The sequence below is a fragment of the Sander vitreus genome, chromosome 18 (genome assembly GCF_031162955.1).
Source record: "Sander vitreus isolate 19-12246 chromosome 18, sanVit1, whole genome shotgun sequence".
Classification (NCBI taxonomy): domain Eukaryota; kingdom Metazoa; phylum Chordata; class Actinopteri; order Perciformes; family Percidae; genus Sander; species Sander vitreus.
The window spans coordinates 18105920-18124866 of NC_135872.1; the positions used below are offsets into that span (position 1 = coordinate 18105920).

At 40.6% G+C, this 18947-nt stretch overlaps 3 protein-coding genes across 3 annotated transcripts in view; all 3 read right to left on the reverse strand.

The window, feature by feature from the left end:
* Positions 1-4063, reverse strand: part of ppp2r5cb (protein phosphatase 2, regulatory subunit B', gamma b) — a 31794-nt gene extending 27731 nt beyond the window's left edge. The window contains exons 1-2 of the mRNA XM_078274158.1: positions 3955-4063; positions 3330-3389 (exon numbers count right to left, since the gene is read on the reverse strand). Coding sequence (XP_078130284.1) covers positions 3330-3389; positions 3955-3981 — 87 coding nt within the window. The 5' untranslated portion in view covers positions 3982-4063. The remainder of the gene's footprint in view (positions 1-3329; positions 3390-3954) is intronic.
* A 1828-nt stretch (positions 4064-5891) lies between these two features.
* LOC144533663 (heat shock protein HSP 90-alpha) lies at positions 5892-12273 on the reverse strand. The gene is made up of 11 exons (XM_078275189.1): positions 12115-12273; positions 9930-10079; positions 9346-9712; positions 9089-9222; positions 8656-8982; positions 8379-8544; positions 8069-8259; positions 7395-7542; positions 6990-7258; positions 6529-6862; positions 5892-6329 (listed from the first exon to the last, which is right to left on the reverse strand). Exons 2-11 carry the CDS (start codon positions 10077-10079, stop codon positions 6217-6219), a joined length of 2199 nt encoding a protein of 732 aa, XP_078131315.1. The 5' UTR covers positions 12115-12273; the 3' UTR covers positions 5892-6216.
* Positions 12274-12627: 354 nt separating this feature from the next.
* Positions 12628-18818, reverse strand: hsp90aa1.1 (heat shock protein 90, alpha (cytosolic), class A member 1, tandem duplicate 1). Its single transcript, XM_078275190.1, has 11 exons — positions 17154-18818; positions 16047-16193; positions 15559-15925; positions 15318-15451; positions 14877-15179; positions 14579-14744; positions 14189-14379; positions 13941-14088; positions 13557-13825; positions 13100-13433; positions 12628-13005 (listed from the first exon to the last, which is right to left on the reverse strand). The coding sequence occupies exons 2-11, from the start codon at positions 16191-16193 to the stop codon at positions 12896-12898; spliced, it is 2169 nt and encodes a 722-aa protein (XP_078131316.1). The 5' UTR covers positions 17154-18818; the 3' UTR covers positions 12628-12895.
* Positions 18819-18947: the final 129 nt, after the last annotated feature.

An 18947-nucleotide genomic window follows, 5' to 3' on the forward strand; every position in this document is an offset into this window, starting at 1 on the left:
GAGAGTGCAAGGACCTCTTTAGGAATATGATAAAACTGTGTGACTGCCATACACTAGATGGGACATTTTAATTATATACTGTATGTCACCATTTACTTAAAGACAGTGGCTTGCATTATGTAACTAAGGTCATAAACCACACTTTACCCAAGTACAGATACTATACTACAGATACTATATATAAAAAACAGTACAATTATGTGGAGATGCCTCAATGTCAAGTGAAAAAAACAAACTATTCAGGCTTTTTTTTTATCCACTCATTAACCCAACCAGCTGTGTCTCAGAAGACGTAAAAACACACACACAGGGGATAGTAGGGCTGGATATAACCCTGATTTGTGATCAACTGAATGTGGCAGGTTTCTCACAGCTGGTTCCATCTGCCTGCTGTGATCCATTCATTAACACACACCTGATGGCACAGAGCTTACTTCACCAGATGCAGCTGTGTCGGCCTGAGTCCCAGGGGAATTATTGAATTCAGTTAAGACCCAGCTAAAGTTGGTTACAGTGTGCAGCACTACAAGACTGGAGCTTAAGAGCTTGGCCACTAGCAAGCTGTCTAGTAAAGTGGGAAATAAAGCTGAGCTGGCCTGGCTCTGCCACAAACTAGATTACATATCCATGTAATACAAAAATAGGAATTAAAGTATTCTACATGTAGCCTACGTTCATTACGCCAAAGTAGAAACATCTGTCATCTAGGATTTTTCCAATGTAATGCTTTGAATGAGCCTCCTCACAGATATTGTCACCAGGACAGGAAATGAAGCCTTCCTATATATTACACACATTCCCTTCAGTCTCAAACACTTCTGGTTACCAAGAATATGAGACAAAAGGGAGGGGCGGGGGGTAACAACAACAGCTTGCAGTGCAGCAATTTAAATTTGACACAAGGTTGGGGCAGTGGTCGATCTGCCACATGGCTGCTGACACATAACAGCAATCCTGCTTGCTGTTATTGTTTGCTATTATTACCCAGTAAGAGACAGCTAGGAAGCTAAAACCACATTTGGCGGGGGAAAAAGAAGGTTGACAGTGGGGGAAGATATATCTAAATTCTTCGTAACTAATAATTGGCATTAAGACGATAATTAGAAATATATATTTTTGGGCAATACATTAACCCTTGTGTAGTGTTCATATTTTTGTTACACAGCCGATGTTCCCGGGTCTGGTGGACCCACCACATTATTAGGCTTTTAAATCAATACAGCCATAACAATTTATGTAAAAATACATAACAGAAGTTTACTTTAGCTCAATTACCAATGATCTATACACCATTTATGGTTCATATTTGCCATTTACTCCTGTGAGATCCCATTTATGATCATTTTTGTTTTATGTGAGAAAACAAGGAAATTCAATTATAAAAAAAAGGTTTAAAAAAAAATAGAAACACGATCTTTGATTATTGGTGCTTATTTCTTAGAACTTAAGCAGAACAGGTGAAAGTGCTTGAAATGTAACAATTTTGTAACTTTGTGTGGGAATAGCAGGTGCAGAAAGACAACATTCCCGCACGCAGACACCTACACTCAGACACGCACACATACAGACGCACACAGAGACACACAGACACACACACAGTTAGGAGGACACAGTTAAGTTTCATAGCACCTACAATTATTACACTGTAATAATTACACTCGGGTCCAGTAGACCCAAACACTTCATATGTAATAGTTATGTGTACCGGTGTAGTCATTGAAAAGAAGTTATTTATGTTCTTCACAGAAAATGAGCCAAGGCCAATGAGTTTGAGTTAGAAGAACTGATAAATAGCATAATTATTCTTTTAGCAAACATTGAAAATGGGTCCCACAGACCCAAACACCATACAAGGGTTAAAGTGACATTTACAGTAAATAAAATATTCCCAGTCTTAAATGGGTTTCAAAATAGGGAGCAGACAACTTATTTAAGCCTCATAGTATGCATTTTATATTACTGTAAAACGAAGTGGACTGTGTATTACAGCAACCTTAAAATATTAACAGGTGGGCAACAGCCGATACAATATGAATATTTAATGTCTAGTAAAGAGGAGGACCATGTTTTGCTGCACAAACAGATGTCAGCTGTCATACCAGCCCTAAAAAGAGTGCATCAAGGTTTTCCCCTTCCCGTGAAAAGAAAAGCCTCCAATTCTTGGCAGAAAGAAGGAAGGTGAAATCTTTCTATAATGGTTCTGATGAACCATGATAAACTGATGTTTATATATGGTGATTGCAGAGGTCATGAAATAAGTTTGACTTGACCACTGTTGTTTGTTGAATTTGTTAACAGACACATTTTATAGTGAGAATAGTGTTTGAAACCGTACTGCGCACCTGGCCCCAAACCATTTTACATATACAGTACATGACAATGCAGTGCAATAATGTGACGTAATGATTCACACCAGATGCCAACACAATCCAGTTTAACTGTTTGTAATGTGGGCTAAATGCACCCCTTTGGCTTTTCCAGGTGTGACCCATCCAGATGCAAGCAAAAAAAGTCAATCAGACCATGTTACAATGTTTTCAGCGTTTCATTATACATCTTAACTGGTTACATAGATGGTGCATAAGCTTTTGATACGAGTTTATGACAGAAGTGTCGACTCGCTTCTGTTTTAATTTCTGAGGCCCCAATCCTGTAGAGTGTTCTCCTTTTCAATTTGAATTCAAGATTACCAGTCCTTTTTGATTGCCTTTTTATTACATTTTTCTCTGTCTCCTTGCCGCATTAAACACTGATTTATTTTGTAGCCAATAGACATAAAAGTATAGCAAGGACTTTTTAGCTTCCTTTGAACTATATTGATTGCCTCACGTTGTGATGTGTCATATACTGTAAAAGTAACGACAATAGGATCAACTAAGTGACATATACTGCTAGCTGACTTATCTGACTAGCTGTATTATTCTGATTATCTTATGGGTGGCTAGGAAAGTAGTATGGAAGGCATGCACAAAGACAGTATATTAATATTTAATAAAAGCTTATCTTTTTTTAAGCATACTATGACTAGTAAGCAATCCAAATAGTGGGGGACCTTGGTAATTCAACTGATTGGCTGGCCCCTAAACTGATGTCATCTACAAGCACCAGATTATCAACAAACAGCAGCATATGTCACGAAAAGGGCAACCATGTTCGAGGTACACAACTGTCCTGTATATGAACGCTCCACAGAATACAAAGGACAGCAATGCACTCTGATAATGCAGGGGTTGAGCAGATAATGCAGTCCATTTTCACATTATATCAGTGTCCTGCCTTCCAGGAAGAGTTTCTAGTAAAGTGTCCTGGCTGGGTTAACTTAACGTTACCTCATGCTCTGAATTCTCTTGTCCTCCACTCTTGCCCACTTTACCAGACTTAGATGACTCCTGAAAGAAAAAGTATAAGTACTTAAGTCAACAGCAAATACGTAGGTTGACAACGTAAGTAAGCAGTCTATCAGTGAATGCCGTCATACAAAAAAATCCTAGCTAAATATAGCATGCCTACCACCCAGTCTCTCTCTCTCTCTCTTTCTCTTTCTCTCTCTCCTGCTTGAATACACTGGCAAGTCTGCTGCTAGCTAACGTTAGCTAACGTTACTTCAGAGTCAATAGCATTCACACGACCCCGGCTTTTAGTTTTTTTAAAGATACTAAGTAATTGCTTAACACTTAAAACACACACACATCGTCATAAGAATATGCATTCAAATCATACTATCTCACGTCTGGATAACGGTGTTTTACTTAAATAAGGCAGCACAAGTGCTGGTGCTAACATGTTGGCAAAAAAGGGGTTAGCTGGTGCCGTTTGCAGGTCTGCTAACGTTAACGTTAATATGATGGGACACAGCGCTGAAAGCTAACGTTATATTAACTGTCTTGTTACAAGGCCGGTTTATCGATAAATAACACTGAAAAGCACCTCATGCGAACTTTATTCCCAACTCACCTTGTCTTTTTTCGTTTTATTCGGCATTGTACAAGCGTAGCCGCCCTTGCTCCCCTCTCGGATACTCCACAACCAAAACCCTTGACAACTCTCAGGGCACTAAACTGAAAGGAGGTTCAGCCTGTGTTCGCCCTGTGATTGGCTGCTGTCTGTCAGCTGACTCCAACGTCTGGATCGTCTCGATCGTCAGGATGACACGCAAGGCATTGTAGGGCAGCGGTAGCTCCCTGTCGGTGACAGGTAGGCTATTACAACCCAACACATGAGACAGCAGGTTTAATCCTCATCATGTTCTCATCAATGCACCCATGGCTGGCATAAAACGTACTGTACAGGCCCTATGTTCTTTGTCACTTTCAGATCCTTTTCTACGGTGGCCCTGAAGTGCAAATCACAACAGCAAATAGAAAAACGCAACAGCAAATCATAAAACACAATGGCAAATAGGAAAACACAACGGCAAATAGGAAAACACGACAGCAAACATGAAAACACGACAGCAAATAGGAAAACACGACAGCAAACAGACAGACAGTCCATCTGTCCTTTCAGGACGCTCCGTCCTCTGCTAGATAGGCCCTACCTTTTCCGATAGAAGTTAACGCCGTTTTGTTTTCGTATTTGCTGTCGTGTTTTCATATTTGCTGTCGTGTTTTCCTATTTGCTGTCGTGTTTTCATATTTGCTGTCGTGCTTTCCTGTTTGCTGTCGTGTTTTGCTATTTGCTGTCGTGTTTTCCTATTTGCTGTCGTGTTTTCCTATTTGCCGTTGTGTTTTATGATTTGCTGTTGCGTTTTTCTATTTGCTGTTGTGATTTGCACTTCAGGGCCACCGTACTTTCCCATAGTTCCAATAAATTATTTTGTTAAGTTATATTTGGTAAATACTCAATCTATATCTCCCAATTTAAATTAATGTTGTAAAAAAGACAATTCTTAAACTTAATTTCATTACTTTCATTTTTCAGCAAAAATGCAAACACTGTTTTAAAGACTATTTGAATAGCTTGGTAGAGCCTTCTTTAAATGCAGCAGCTGGCATCCTTAGTGTTGTATTACTGCCATCTACTGGAATTTTACTGTCTTACATATTTTACCCCCTGAATTGTATTCATCAATTCCAATTTTCTTTTTTGTCTGTAATAGACCATTTTCACTTAACACATTTTTGTGTCATGAGAGAGTAGGGAAACGTTGCGACAGGTGGAAATAATCAAATAAATGATTTCCTCAAGTGTGCATGCTGGCTTACTGTGAGTCCTGGCTTAGCAGAGCCTTCAGTAAGGTTATTAGTAACACCTCGGCTTTTCCTGCTATGAAAAGCCAAAATATATGCTGTCCTTGAAAGAATAATTTCCTACTCTTCAGGAATTTCTCATCTTTATTCAGTTCACACTTTTTGGCAAGATCCATGTCACAAAGGCTACAATGAAAGATCCATGTCATTATGGCTACAGTCTGAAAGAAATGTATCAGTATTGTGATATTTGTTTATCAACCACCGTTCATGTCCTTGAATACGCTTTTGCAATCCTGTCCTATCCTAGCCAATTGTGGAGTCAACCTTGAGGTACCTAAATTAAGAATGCAAATGCTGATTTTACTAGCTGTAGAGGCCCATAGAAACCATACACTGCAAGTATCCCCAGCCTGTTCCTTTGACCTGACAGCTTGAGGAAACACGATTTGTATTTTTTTAACTTACATTTCTTCCAGCAATGCATTTATTTTGGCACCTAGTATCTGTTTATGTGTAAATTGCAATGCGTATTTCACTCAACTGTGCTTTAAACTAAGATTATATTAATTTAATTAGCTGTAGCTTCTTGTACCTTTTCTAAATCGTTGTCTTTATGCCCCCTCCATCAGGATGAACACATCTAGTCTTGCATTGCCAGACCTATCTCCACAGCGCTGTGGAGGATGAACCAAACGCGACTTGTTAACATGGTAAATCTTTATTTATGTCCCACCCGTTTCAAATAACAATTTTGATATATTTACAGTTAAATTAAGAAAACACAAAGTACATTGGAATGTCAATAAATAGAAAAATAATTGCATTGATGAAACTCAAGTTAGAAAATGTGACAACTTAAAAAAGGAATGAATCTGAACTCCAGGTTTGGTCAATGCAAGGGGAAATAAAGTGAATTTGGTCAAAAGGAGGTTGAGGGGAGGGCCACCCCATGCTCATTTACAACATTAAACTTTACGTTTTATGTAACACTACTTTTGAACACTAACAGGCAGTAGAAACAGGCCTAGTCCACCTCCTCCATCCTGGATGTGTCATCATCGTCCCCTTCTAGAGGGGGCATTTCCTCAGTGGGAGCCGAGGTGACTTCCTCTGGTGTCAGATCATCTTCATCGATGCCTAAAACCGGAAGGAAGCACATTATGAGTCAGTAAAGCCCGGTTATTGTTTATTTTAAATCATTTTATTGGCAGTCCTGTTGCACAGTAAAGTAAAAACAGTATGTCACTGCAATCATTTAGCTCATAAATGTGCAAGAAACGTATATAAAAAAATATCATGAAAGCTTTACATGACGTCAATAAACACAGATACGTACCAAGACCAAGCTTGATCATTCTGTAAATGCGATTGGAGTGGGTCTGGGGGTCCTCCAAGGTAAATCCTGAAGACAGCAGGGCAGTCTCAAAGAGCAGGATGACCAGATCCTTCACAGACTTGTCATTCTTATCAGCCTCTGCCTTCTGCCTCAGGGTCTCCACGATGGGGTGTTCAGGGTTGATCTCAAGGTGCTTTTTAGCAGCCATGTAGCCCATAGTGGAGTTGTCCCTCAGAGCCTGGGCCTTCATGATCCTCTCCATGTTGGCCGTCCAGCCATAAGTGCTGGTGACGATGCAGCAGGGGGAAGAGACCAGGCGGTTGGAGACTGTAACCTGTGGAGGTAAACAATAATTGACACAATGTTCTGCCTTAATTGCACAACAGTGGATTATACACAACATTCTGTATACAACACCTCATGGGTTGTTTTAAAGCCGTTTCATTTATTAATCTTCTCACCTTCTCCACCTTCTTCTCCAAGATATCCTTCATTATCTTGCACAAGTTCTCAAACTGAGCCTTCTTCTCCTCCTGCTTCTTCTTCTCTTCCTCATCCTCAGGCAGCTCCAGGCCTTCCTTGGTCACTGAAACCAGGTTTTTTCCCTCAAACTCCTTCAGCTGCTGGACACAGTACTCATCGATGGGCTCGATCATGTAGATGACCTCTAGGCCGGCTTTGCTAAGGCGCTCCACGAAGGCAGAGTTCGCCACCTGGTCTTTGGTCTCACCTGAAACACACACACATGGCAATGTTTTCACACATTTATGTAATGTCACATTAATTAACTCAGTTCAACTCATTTTAAAAACACTTTTTTTTATATATATACACATGAACAGTTTATGGATGAAGAGCATCCTCACCAGTGATGTAGTATATGTGTTTCTGGTTGTCCTTCATACGTGTAACATAGTCCTTCAGAGACACCAGCTCATCTCCAGAAGCCGAGGTGTAGTATCTCAGCAGCTCAGACAGCCTCTTTTTGTTTTGAGAATCCTCGTGGATGCCAAGCTGAAAGACAAATAAAACTAAATGTCAGTACCATGCAGTTGAAAAAAAAAGTGCACCAATTGATCAATTTATCAATTTCATTCATTTAATTCTGGTAAACGTAGCATTACAACAACTATAAACGCTGATATTTGTCTCCAAGGTGTAACCATTGCTAACTAGGGTGCCTCTATTTAAACAGAAGATGGCAGTAAGGAGCACCATCAAGACTCAAAGCAGCTTTTCATTTGGACAATATGGCCAAAGGATCAGACAGATGGCTACTAAGGTAAAAGGTCAGAGGAACAAACAAGCAATAATTAACTCCTGTACATTTTTTTAGAGACTCTGGTTAAGCTTTGCACATTCAGCAAACATCAGCTCTATTCTGCTAAAATTCAGATGACATTTGGCAGGATTTGTGATGATTTTAACAAAGTATCAAACCCAGCCAACAAGGGTTTAACACAGGGTGGCTGCCAAACGTTTCAATGTGACAAGATTAAGAACACCCGCAGCTCGCACGGTGCAAGGTGAGGACACTAACCTTGATGTTCTTGGAGAACTGCTCGTAGTACTTTTTGTAGTTGTCCTTGTCCTCGGCGAGTTCAGTGAAGAGTTCCAGGCACTTCTTGACCAGGTTTTTGCGGATGACTTTCAGGATCTTGCTCTGCTGCAGCATCTCTCTGGAGATGTTCAGGGGCAGATCCTCAGAGTCCACCACACCCCTGATGAAATCTGTTAGGTTGAATAAAGACAACTGGATCAGCAACGTATTCAAATTTCTAAGATTGATATAATTGTTTTATGAACTCATTTGTATACGCGAGTAATTCCATATTTGGCTGAACACTCACTGAGGTACTCGGGGATGAGCTCGTCGCAGTTGTCCATGATGAAGACCCTGCGCACGTACAGCTTGATGTTGTTCTTCTTCTTCTTGTTCTCAAAGAGGTCGAAGGGAGCGCGACGAGGCACAAAGAGCAGCGCGCGGAATTCCAGCTGACCCTCCACTGAAAAGTGCTGTGAGAAAGAGAGTTGATTAGGTCAGTTAAAGGGTCAGTTTTAAAATTTGATCATATTATTTCTATTAAAATATGTTTGGTATGGACAGAAAATCATTAAGAGACCTACCTTGACAGCCAGGTGGTCCTCCCAGTCGTTGGTGAGACTCTTGTAGAACTCTCCATACTCCTCATTGGTGATGTCGTCAGGGTTACGGGTCCACAGGGGTTTGGTCTTGTTCAGCTCTTCCTGGTCAATGTACTTCTCCTTGATCTTCTTCTTCTTCTTCTTTTTATCTGAACACTTGTCGTGGTCGTGCTCCTCATCGGACCCAACGTCCTCAATCTCAGGCTTGTCCTCGTCCTTCTCCTCTTCTTTATCATCCTTCTCTTTCTCCTTCTCCTCCTCCTCCTCTGCCTCATCGTCACTCACCTCCTTGTCACGCTCTTTCTCCACCTGAATGAAAATAACTCAGTCACTGGCCATGGTTTTTGGATGACTTGACTAAACCAGGTTAACTGATGTGAATTAATTGATTAAAACAACTTGAATGAGCACTTACAAAGAGCGTGATGGGATAGCCAATGAACTGTGAGTGCTTTTTAACAATCTCTTTGATTCTTCGCTCCTCAATGTATTCCATCTGGTCTTCTTTCAAGTGCAGGATCACCTTGGTGCCACGCCCCATGGGCTCAGCTGTATGGGGAAAGGATGGGTGAATGCAAGTTACAGACAACGTCCCACCTCCTATAGGTAACCCTTTATCAATAAAACTAAATTGTTAAATAGCAACAAGGTAATGGCCTTTATATTACTTACAGTTGTCCACTTTAACTGTGAATGAGCCTCCAGCAGAGGATTCCCAGGCGTACTGCTCGTCGTCGTTGTGCTTGGTTAAGACTGTCACCTTCTCAGCCACGAGGTAGGCAGAGTAGAAACCCACACCAAACTGACCGATCATGGAGATGTCGGCTCCAGCCTGCAGAGCCTCCATGAAAGCCTTGGTGCCAGACTTGGCGATTGTGCCCAGATTGTTGATCAGGTCAGCCTTGGTCATGCCGATACCCGTATCAATCAGGGTCAGGGTGCGTTCCTCTTTGTTGGGAATTATTTCGATTTTGAGATCCTTGCCATTATCTAGCTTGGTGGGGTCAGTGAGACTCTCATAGCGGATTTTGTCCAGGGCCTGGAGGGGAGTCATTAATGAAAAGTTAAGACAAAAATGTAAACAAATCCCTTTTAAATTATTCAGTATTTGTCAATTCCTTGATTATCAGCATATTACTACGCGTTATAGCCACAGCGTATAACAATACTTAAAATTAAAACAAGCTCAATAAAAATCTTTGACACAACATTCATTTAAGGAAACGTCTTTAGACTTAATACTACGACAAACTTACATCTGAGGAGTTGGAGATGAGCTCCCTAAGGAAGATCTCTTTGTTGGAGTAGAAGGTGTTGATGATCAGGGACATCAGCTGAGCGATCTCAGCCTGGAATGCAAAAGTCTCAGCCTCCTCCTCCATTGGTTGGTCGTGTGATTCAGGCATCTAAGCAGAGGGGACAAATGACTATTTTTTTAGAACATGCATATATCATGGATTACACATGCACACACAAAATAAATTGTACGTCCCACCATTTGTTTCCCAAAAGCACAGTGTACAAAGGCCTGCATTAATTAGATTAGACAATTAAATGCATTGCCACAAGTTCTTGTTCTCATCTACTACTACTACTGTACTTAATCTGCTCTTTTTATCTTAACTATTACTCTTATTTTTAATACATTCTGAGTGTGTATATATATACACATATATTTATACTTATGTTGTTTGTTCTGTTTAACCTGCTTGTTTAACTTATTTTAGAGAATGTGTGACGTGTGCCTACAACACCAAAACAAATTCCTTGTATGTGTAAAAAACGTACTTGGCAATAAAGCTTTTCTGATTCTGATTCTATATTTTGCAGTTACACAGGCATGTTATGGCATGTTACGGACCTGTGTGCTCATGTTCATTGGTCTGTGGATCAGCTGCAGCACAGTGAGTCACTGCGCTGTTACACCTACAGTACAAGCACTGCCAATCACCCTCGGCTACGCCTCACAATATAATCAATCAACACCACCACAAACTACCAGTCTCAATAATTACCTTAGAGGTGATTCAATACCTCTCACACAATCTCAGTATGTATTACATGGCTGTTATATTAATGAGCATCCATTATTATTGACCATCACCTGTCAGTGCCATTATCAAAACACTGACCAAATAATCAGTTGAGCTAACATCAGTTGTTCGAAGTAATGTTGAGGTATGCATCAGTAATGATAGGTTATGGATAAGCATCACTTGTGCAGGCAGGTGGTGTTACAGACTGCCCAGCTCTGCTCAGTGCTCCGCCTGCCTATAATCCTTCTTTGGCAAATGAGACAAAATCCACCTGCCTCAGCCTTTATGCAAGTTACATAATGTTATTTTCTGCAAATACAATAAAAAGGTATGTGGAGAGTATGAAGAGTTTATTGTACTAGGCTGATTTAAAAAAAAGTTAAAAAAAAAATAAAAAAAATCTAGGTTGTCTCAAACTGCTTGTTTTATTAGGTTCCACAACCTCAACCTCAATAGAAAGATGAAACAGTGTTTAATTACTGTTTTTCGGACCACACATGTATATAGATCATGAACGTTTGATTACAAGTGATGTTATCCTCTCCTACTGCAATTGATACGATTGGTTATTTATTGGTTCATCAGAGAGGAGCGCGTGCTAGGATTACATTTTAGCATCAGTAAAAATGACTCCATCTGTCGGTTTCCCAGGCGAATTGCAAGTTTCTAGAAAGTACCAAGATGGGAACGGAACTCTCTAGCAGTTTCCATAGGAATCGAAACCTCCTCTTACTCATCCTAGCAGCTTCTGTGAATGACCGCCCTGTACTTCACTGAGCTTGCACTGAAATCACTGTGATGGCATTGCATCGGTGAAAACAAAATCACTCTGCTCAGAAAGTCTTATTTAGGTCCATTAAATTGAGCTCCTGCTTAACATAATTCCTGCCTGACAAGTGCACCAAGAATGAATCATGTGGTCCATGTGGCTGCTGTCACCTAGATCGATGCAGGTAGTGTGTGCGGAATAGTTGCCAAGATAATGTTGGAAAAAAGTTTTGACGTGTGCAAATAACGCTGACATGCCAGCAAAAGTAGCTACTTTGTCACTAACGTTACCGTAACAATGTAAACACTAATTAACGTTACAGGCCCATGGATATAGTATTGTCATAAGCTGATTATAACACGATGTACATGTAGCCTACCCTAGACATGTCATCCAGACATGTCAGACTGTTTCAACATTATTGTAATGTTATAAAATATCAACGTCTGCTTCAAATGAAACAGCTAGGTTAACTGTTAACGTTAAGCTATAATGTTTGCTTTATACCTACTAAGCTAACATTAGCTAACATTAAGCATGAATGTCAAAGTGTTTAATATTATATTTTATCAATTAATCAATTTAAGCAACTCGTTGTAATTTTATCATTATATAAAAAATATTTAAGTAATTTACCTTGACCCTCAGTGTATGGAAAGCTCCGCTGTGAAATGTATGGAAGTCGTTCCAGTCGCGGACAGCCCGGCTAAAGAGATATCACAGGTTAACGATAGCTGTGCAGCTTTTCTATCCTTTCCGATCGTTCGAGAAATCCTGACCTGAGCTTCCAGAACCATCTGGAATCTTCCTCGCTACAGCTCGGTTGTGGCCGCTGAAAGGCCCAGTGGGCTGTCAATCATGATGTGTGCGCACGCCTCCGTCCATACTTGGCTGGAGTAGGCGGGACTAAGGGGGGGGGGGGGGTCCCGGGTGAGGCGGTTGTTTCTAGAATGAATCATGCAGTGTTCACTGAAAATTTCAGAACATCGAATAAAATAAAAGACGTTAATAATGAGAGTAACTTCACCTCTATTATCTTATATAAAGGATATCCCTTTTCAACCAATGTAGGAACCAAACAAAGTGATGAATTTCAGCATACCATAGATTCAGTAATGAATGTTTTTTATTACAAACTTGAATGCATTTCATAAAAAATGTAATAGTTACAAAAAGAGACATAAGTCAAATTCCTGGTGACTTTATATTACTCTTAATGGTTGTCAGTAGTTGTATAAGCAGCTGATACAATGTAGACTAAGCCACACTGTGGCCCACATTCATTCCATGAATTAACTTGTATTGACTAGTTAATACTGTTTCAGAAATGAGAGTTGTGTTAGAGTGACATGTCTAAGAAAGCAATATAATTACAAAAATAATCATTAAGAAAGCAGGAAAGACTTTTCAAAGTATTTTAGTCAACTTCCTCCATTCTTGATGTGTCATCATCTCCTTCCAAGACTGGCATATCTTCATCAGCAGTCTGAATGAGGTCCTCAACTGGAGAATCATCATCATCAATGCCTGTCAAGAAAATGCATTCATTAGCAACCAATGTAGCTTATTATTAGCAGACTAATTCCTGTAATGTCAGTTGTCATGAAGGAAAAAAACGTACCAAGACCAAGCTTGATCATTCTGTAGATGCGATTGGCATGTGTCTGTGGGTCCTCCAGTGTGAATCCTGAAGACAGCAGGGCAGTCTCGAACAGGAGGATGACCAGGTCCTTCACGGCCTTATCGTTCTTGTCAGCCTCTGCCTTCACCCTCAAGGTCTCAATGATTGGATGCAGAGGGTTGATCTCAAGGTGCTTCTTAGCTGTCATGTAGCCCATAGTGGAGTTATCTCTCAGGGCCTGGGACTTCATGATCCTCTCCATGTTCGCTGTCCAGCCGTAGGTGCTGGTGACGATGCAGCAGGGGGAAGAGACCAGGCGGTTGGAGACTGTGACCTGTCAATAATGAAATGTATTGGTCATTGGTGTCATGATCAAACAAAAACGGCCATACTATATTAGCACAATTGTGCTGCAAGATTGGAATGGATTAGATCATTTTTCTGCCATTTCCTTTACCTTTTCAATCTTCTTGTCAAGGATGTCCTTCATGATCTTGCAAATGTTTTCAAATTTATTTTTGAGCTCCTCCTGCTTCTTTAGCTCTTCCTCATCCTCGGGCAGCTCCAGGCCTTCCTTGGTCACTGAAACCAGGTTCTTGCCATCATACTCCTTCAGCTGCTGGACACAGTACTCATCGATGGGCTCGATCATGTAGATGACCTCAAGTCCAGCTTTGCGAAGGCGCTCCACGAAGGCAGAGTTCGCCACCTGGTCTTTGGTCTCACCTGTGAAAGTTAATGTAAATTCATTGAATCAATACACTTATTCACGTATACCTTTTGAGAAAACTTTGTAGCAAAATTATAAAAAAAAGAAAAGAAGTGATGTTTAATAGCTAACCTGTGATGTAGTAGATGTGTTTCTGGTTGTCCTTCATGCGTCCCACATAGTCTTTCAGGGACACCAGCTCATCTCCAGAGGATGAAGTGTAGTAGCGCAGCAGCTCAGACAGCTTCTTCCTGTTCTGAGAGTCTTCATGGATGCCGAGCTAAAACAGGAAATTATGTCATTGATGTTATGTTACTAATATTTCACCTGAAACGTGAAATTCAGATTTTCGTTCTAAAGGGTTTGAGATAAAGACCTACCTTGATGTTCTTGGAGAACTGCTCATAGCACTTTTTGTAGTTGTCCTTGTCCTCGGTGAGTTCAGTGAAGAGATCCAGGCACTTCTTGACCAGGTTTTTGCGGATGACTTTCAGGATCTTGCTCTGCTGCAGCATCTCTCTGGAGATGTTCAGGGGCAGATCCTCAGAGTCCACCACACCCTTGATGAAATCTGAAAAGAGAAGAAAAAGACCACTTAGCGTTCCAAAGCCAGACAAACTTAATTTATTAAAAACACAATCGTCTTCCTGACGATTACAACTAATGAGAGCTAGAAGGCATATTTTTTTTAAGCCATTAATATCTTAGAAATCTTAGATCAGACTAAGAAACTGTATGTGAGTGATTAGTAATATAGTGATGTTACTCACTGAGGTACTCGGGGATGAGCTCGTCGCAGTTGTCCATGATGAAGACCCTGCGCACGTACAGCTTGATGTTGTTCTTCTTCTTCTTGTTCTCAAAGAGGTCGAATGAAGCCCTTCTGGGTACGAAGAGCAAGGCACGGAACTCCAGCTGACCCTCCACTGAGAAATGCTGCAAGTGACAAGAATAAAGTATGAATTAATTAGCTTACAATACACATCACATTAGGCAACGATAGCATTTGCAAAACTGGTGGTTAGGTGGCATTTCTCCGCATGTTTATCGTCAGTAGACTCGGCTTACCTTGACAGCCAGGTGGTCCTCCCAGTCGTTGGTGAGACTCTTGTAGAACTCTCCATACTCTTCATTGGTGATGTCGTCAGGGTTACGGGTCCAGATTGGCTTGGTTTTGTTCAGCTCCTGGGCATCAATGTACTTTTCCTTGACCTTCTTCTTCCTCTTGTTCTTGCCATCCTTTGTGTCCTCGTCCTCGTCGGAGCCCACGTCCTCAATCTTAGGTTTGTCCTTCTCAGCAGCATCTTTATCAACTTCCTCTTCCTTTTCTCCCTGTTCATATTCCACTTCCTTCTCCCTTGTCTTCTCCACCTTGAATATATGAAAAGAGTGGTGGTTTAGGAATTTGTGTGTGTGTGTGTGTGTGTGTGTGTGTGTGTGTCAATTTCATTGGTTATTATTAGGTTTTAAGACTGAAAATTCCTATCGGTAATGGAATTTCGAACCTACATAAAGTGTAATAGGGTAGCCAATGAACTGTGAGTGCTTCTTCACAACTTCCTTGACGCGTTTCTCCTCACAGTATTCGGTCTGATCTTCTTTGAGGTGAAGGATTACACGTGTACCTCTGCCAATGGACTCTCCTAAAAGTAGCAATAACATCAATGATGAGAGCAGTGTCTGGCTTGAGTCAAATTATATATATTTTGCAAATTATTGAATATTATATTACATCAATAAGGGAACCTACCAGTGTCAGGTTTGACTGTGAAAGAGCCTCCGGCTGCAGACTCCCAAATGTACTGCTCGTCATCGTTGTGCTTGGTTATGACTGTCACCTTCTCAGCCACGAGGTAGGCAGAGTAGAAACCCACACCAAACTGACCGATCATGGAGATGTCGGCTCCAGCCTGCAGAGCCTCCATGAAAGCCTTGGTGCCAGACTTGGCGATTGTGCCCAGATTGTTGATCAGGTCAGCCTTGGTCATGCCGATACCCGTATCAACCAGGGTCAGAGTGCGAGCGTGCAGATCGGGCCTGATTTCGATCTTCAGCTCCTTGCAGGACTCAAGTCTGCTTGGGTCTGTCAAGCTTTCATATCTGATTTTGTCCAAGGCCTGTCCGAAAGGGATACGCTTGTTAAAATAGTGAAGTTTGCATACATGTGATGGCCGCTTTCATTTAAACATTAAAAAAACACAAAAGGAACTTATATGATAAAGTGCTGATTTGACTTACATCTGAGGAGTTGGAGATGAGCTCTCTAAGGAAGATCTCTTTGTTTGAGTAGAAGGTGTTGATGATCAGGGACATCAGCTGAGCGATCTCAGCCTGGAAGGCAAAGGTCTCAGCCTCCTCCTCCATAACGTTTCCAGCAGCAGGCATCTGAAGGAAAGCACATATTATATTATATTATTCTGGATTCATAATGTGTGTGCATGGCAACACCTGAATTTTCCCCTCTGGAAATAAATAAATTGTCTTGTACTATCCTAATTAGGCTTCTTGTGTTGAAATGTGCTAATTTTCTCTCAAATAAAAGTTATTTATCTTGGAAATAATTTCCTGCTTTTATATTTGAAATCTTTTTCTCCCCCATGTTAACGACATGCCTCATGGCATGAGAAGGGTTGCTGCTGGTCGAACACATGTTCCTTCTGTCAATCAAAGACTTGCCATTTGCTGAATGGGTGGAGTTCTGATGCTTTTCCCCACCCCCAAAGGATTTGTGTCATTCAACACCTTTATGTTAAAGGAAGGAATAGCAGCTAGAAATCCAAAGATGGAAGAAAAACTAAATCTGTTTTTTAACTGTAGAGCAGTAATGATCTATTATTGTTTTTCACGAGTGAGGCATTGTATTTAGAACTGCCTTGTAGTAACATCTCTTCATTAACTTATGTATATTTATGATTGAAATAGGCCATACAAAAGTTGGTATTTATGTGATTCCATTACATTCAAACACTGCCTGTAGAACTGTAATGTTTTTTTGATATTTTTCTGTACCAAGATGTGAAATTGCTGCATCTGCTCTTTGTGCCACCTGGTTTTCCTGCTCATCCGCCATTGCTCTTACACTCAGGGTCACCCTGCTTGCCATGTGTTCCTTGTATGTTACAGTCTCACTAGGGTAGTAATAATAAAGGGGCTATTCTGCCACACTTCAAATAACTGACTTTAACTTTATATTTTATAACTTTATATGTAATTCAATCAGTTATTTGCTTAATTTTTATGTATTGTAATGTGTAGCAAGTATTCTTGCCGTTTTTTGTTTTTTTTTATCTTAGTTGCAATGCTCAAAAACATAGCTGTATTAAATTTTAGGTGTTCCAGTCTTACCTTGAATAGAATCTTTTCCTACAGTCGCTTCTTGATGATAGTCAAATTTATCACTGAGCTGGTCTTTCTCTTCTTGAGGAGTTCCAAATGTGGGCTTTGCGGCTCCCGTGGGCAGTAAATCTCTCGGTGTGTTCAAGTGACTCTATGCAGACCCCACGACATGCTGGTGTCTTTTTATACTTAAGGGGTGGTTTCTGGAAGCTCCCATTCAGAAGCGTCCAGAAGATACTTTAACTACATTAAGGGGGGTGTTGAAGAAAGGCCTAGAAGGGGGGGATGGCGAGTGCGACACCAGAACCCTAAAGTTGATGTGCCCTTATAGGGCTCCACAGTCACAAGGAGTGCCTGTCACTCACACTGAGAGCTTTCCTGATAGCTTGTCTGGCTCTTAGCCCCCCCTCCCCCTGTAAGCATCACAGCTGTGCAGTGCTTCTGCTATCAGCTGCTGTTGGGGATGGCCACACACACACACACACACACTCCCTAAGGTTTCCTATGGACAGCAGGCCCATTTCTTTTTTTGCCGTGCAAGATTGGGGGGGAATCTCAGAGGTTTCATAGAAGCTGAGATACACATTCAAAGAATTTGCTCCTGACATTATTTGTGAGTGTACATGAGTTTGTCATATTTTAAAACATAATTAATATGAATAAATTTGAGCTGTTTGACAAAAAAAAAAATCTTAGCACAAGGTTCACAAACAAAATGTTTACAGCTTTCAGCCACGTATTGTGGCCTTTATCACTGGATGGACTTTGCAAACAGACTGCCATCTTACTCTAACATGACGATATTTCAGAGTTTTTTTGGCCACAATTGCAAAAAGAGAAGGGAAAAGAGAGAAAGAAGGGAAAAAGGTGCAGGCTCTCTTGCATAATGTAGTTTGTCTGCTCTCACCCCTCACACTGGGGAAATTCCCTTGTTACAGCAGCTCAAAAAAATTAAACCTTATATATACCATAAACAACTCGTTCACAGAGGTTTTCAAATGTGGGACTTACACAGTTAATACAAGCTGGTGTAAAACAGAACCCTATAGAATTCTCTGGTTCAGTGTGGGTGTTAATGACTTCAGCTGACCAGAGGATGGCAGTGTATTACACTTGCAGATCTGTTATGTAATCCAAATGTTTGCATGTTTATGGCAGACACTACTAAAAGCTGACTGTCCATGTAACGGAGAAAGATAGAGAACCGTCCCAATCACTGTAAGATATTTTCTGAAGCAGCGAGCCAGTTTCCCCATAGCTTAAATAATTTGCTAGAATAAGGTAAGTCTATGCATGTGTGAATTGGGCAATGATAAAGAAAGGTATGTTCCTGAAATTTAGACCTGGGTGGTTGCGGTGTATATTCTCATATGTCCATGATCGGATATTCTCATTTTAACAATTTCATTACAGTAATTATATAGGTTTCAATCTCAGTCTGGGTCCCATCTAAGATAAGTTTTGCATCCTTTGTGTCCACATGGATTTCTTTATTTTTAGCTAGTCTACTAAACTAGTGTTTTTCTTTATTTTTTTTTTAAAAAGGATGGCAACTTTTTGGAGCTTCATCCCTGGGTAAAGGGAAATAGGCTTACACAATTTCAGTAAATCTAAACATATCAAACTTAAATGTTGCTTGCCTTATAATTATAATAGTGTGGAAGAAAAAGTTATTCTCAGGTCCAATTCAGTATGAGTTTTATTCACTGCGCAGTGAAGAAAGAAGCTCACAAGACGCTCACAAGCAGCTGTAGGATTCTCTCCGACCAGAATGAGTTTCTGGCCAGGGTTTTATACAAGGTT

Coding starts and splice junctions, on each gene's coding strand:
- LOC144533663 (XM_078275189.1), bottom strand. CDS start 10,079: ATGCCTGAATCACACGACCAACCAATGGAGGAGGAGGCTGAGACTTTT. Junction 9,223..9,345: donor CACAGTTAAAGTGGACAACT/GTAAGTAATATA, acceptor TTCCCCATACAG/CTGAGCCCATGGGGCGTGGC. Junction 8,545..8,655: donor AGGACCACCTGGCTGTCAAG/GTAGGTCTCTTA, acceptor TCTTTCTCACAG/CACTTTTCAGTGGAGGGTCA.
- hsp90aa1.1 (XM_078275190.1), bottom strand. CDS start 16,193: ATGCCTGCTGCTGGAAACGTTATGGAGGAGGAGGCTGAGACCTTTGCC. Junction 15,180..15,317: donor GCTACCCTATTACACTTTAT/GTAGGTTCGAAA, acceptor CATATATTCAAG/GTGGAGAAGACAAGGGAGAA. Junction 14,745..14,876: donor AGGACCACCTGGCTGTCAAG/GTAAGCCGAGTC, acceptor TGTCACTTGCAG/CATTTCTCAGTGGAGGGTCA.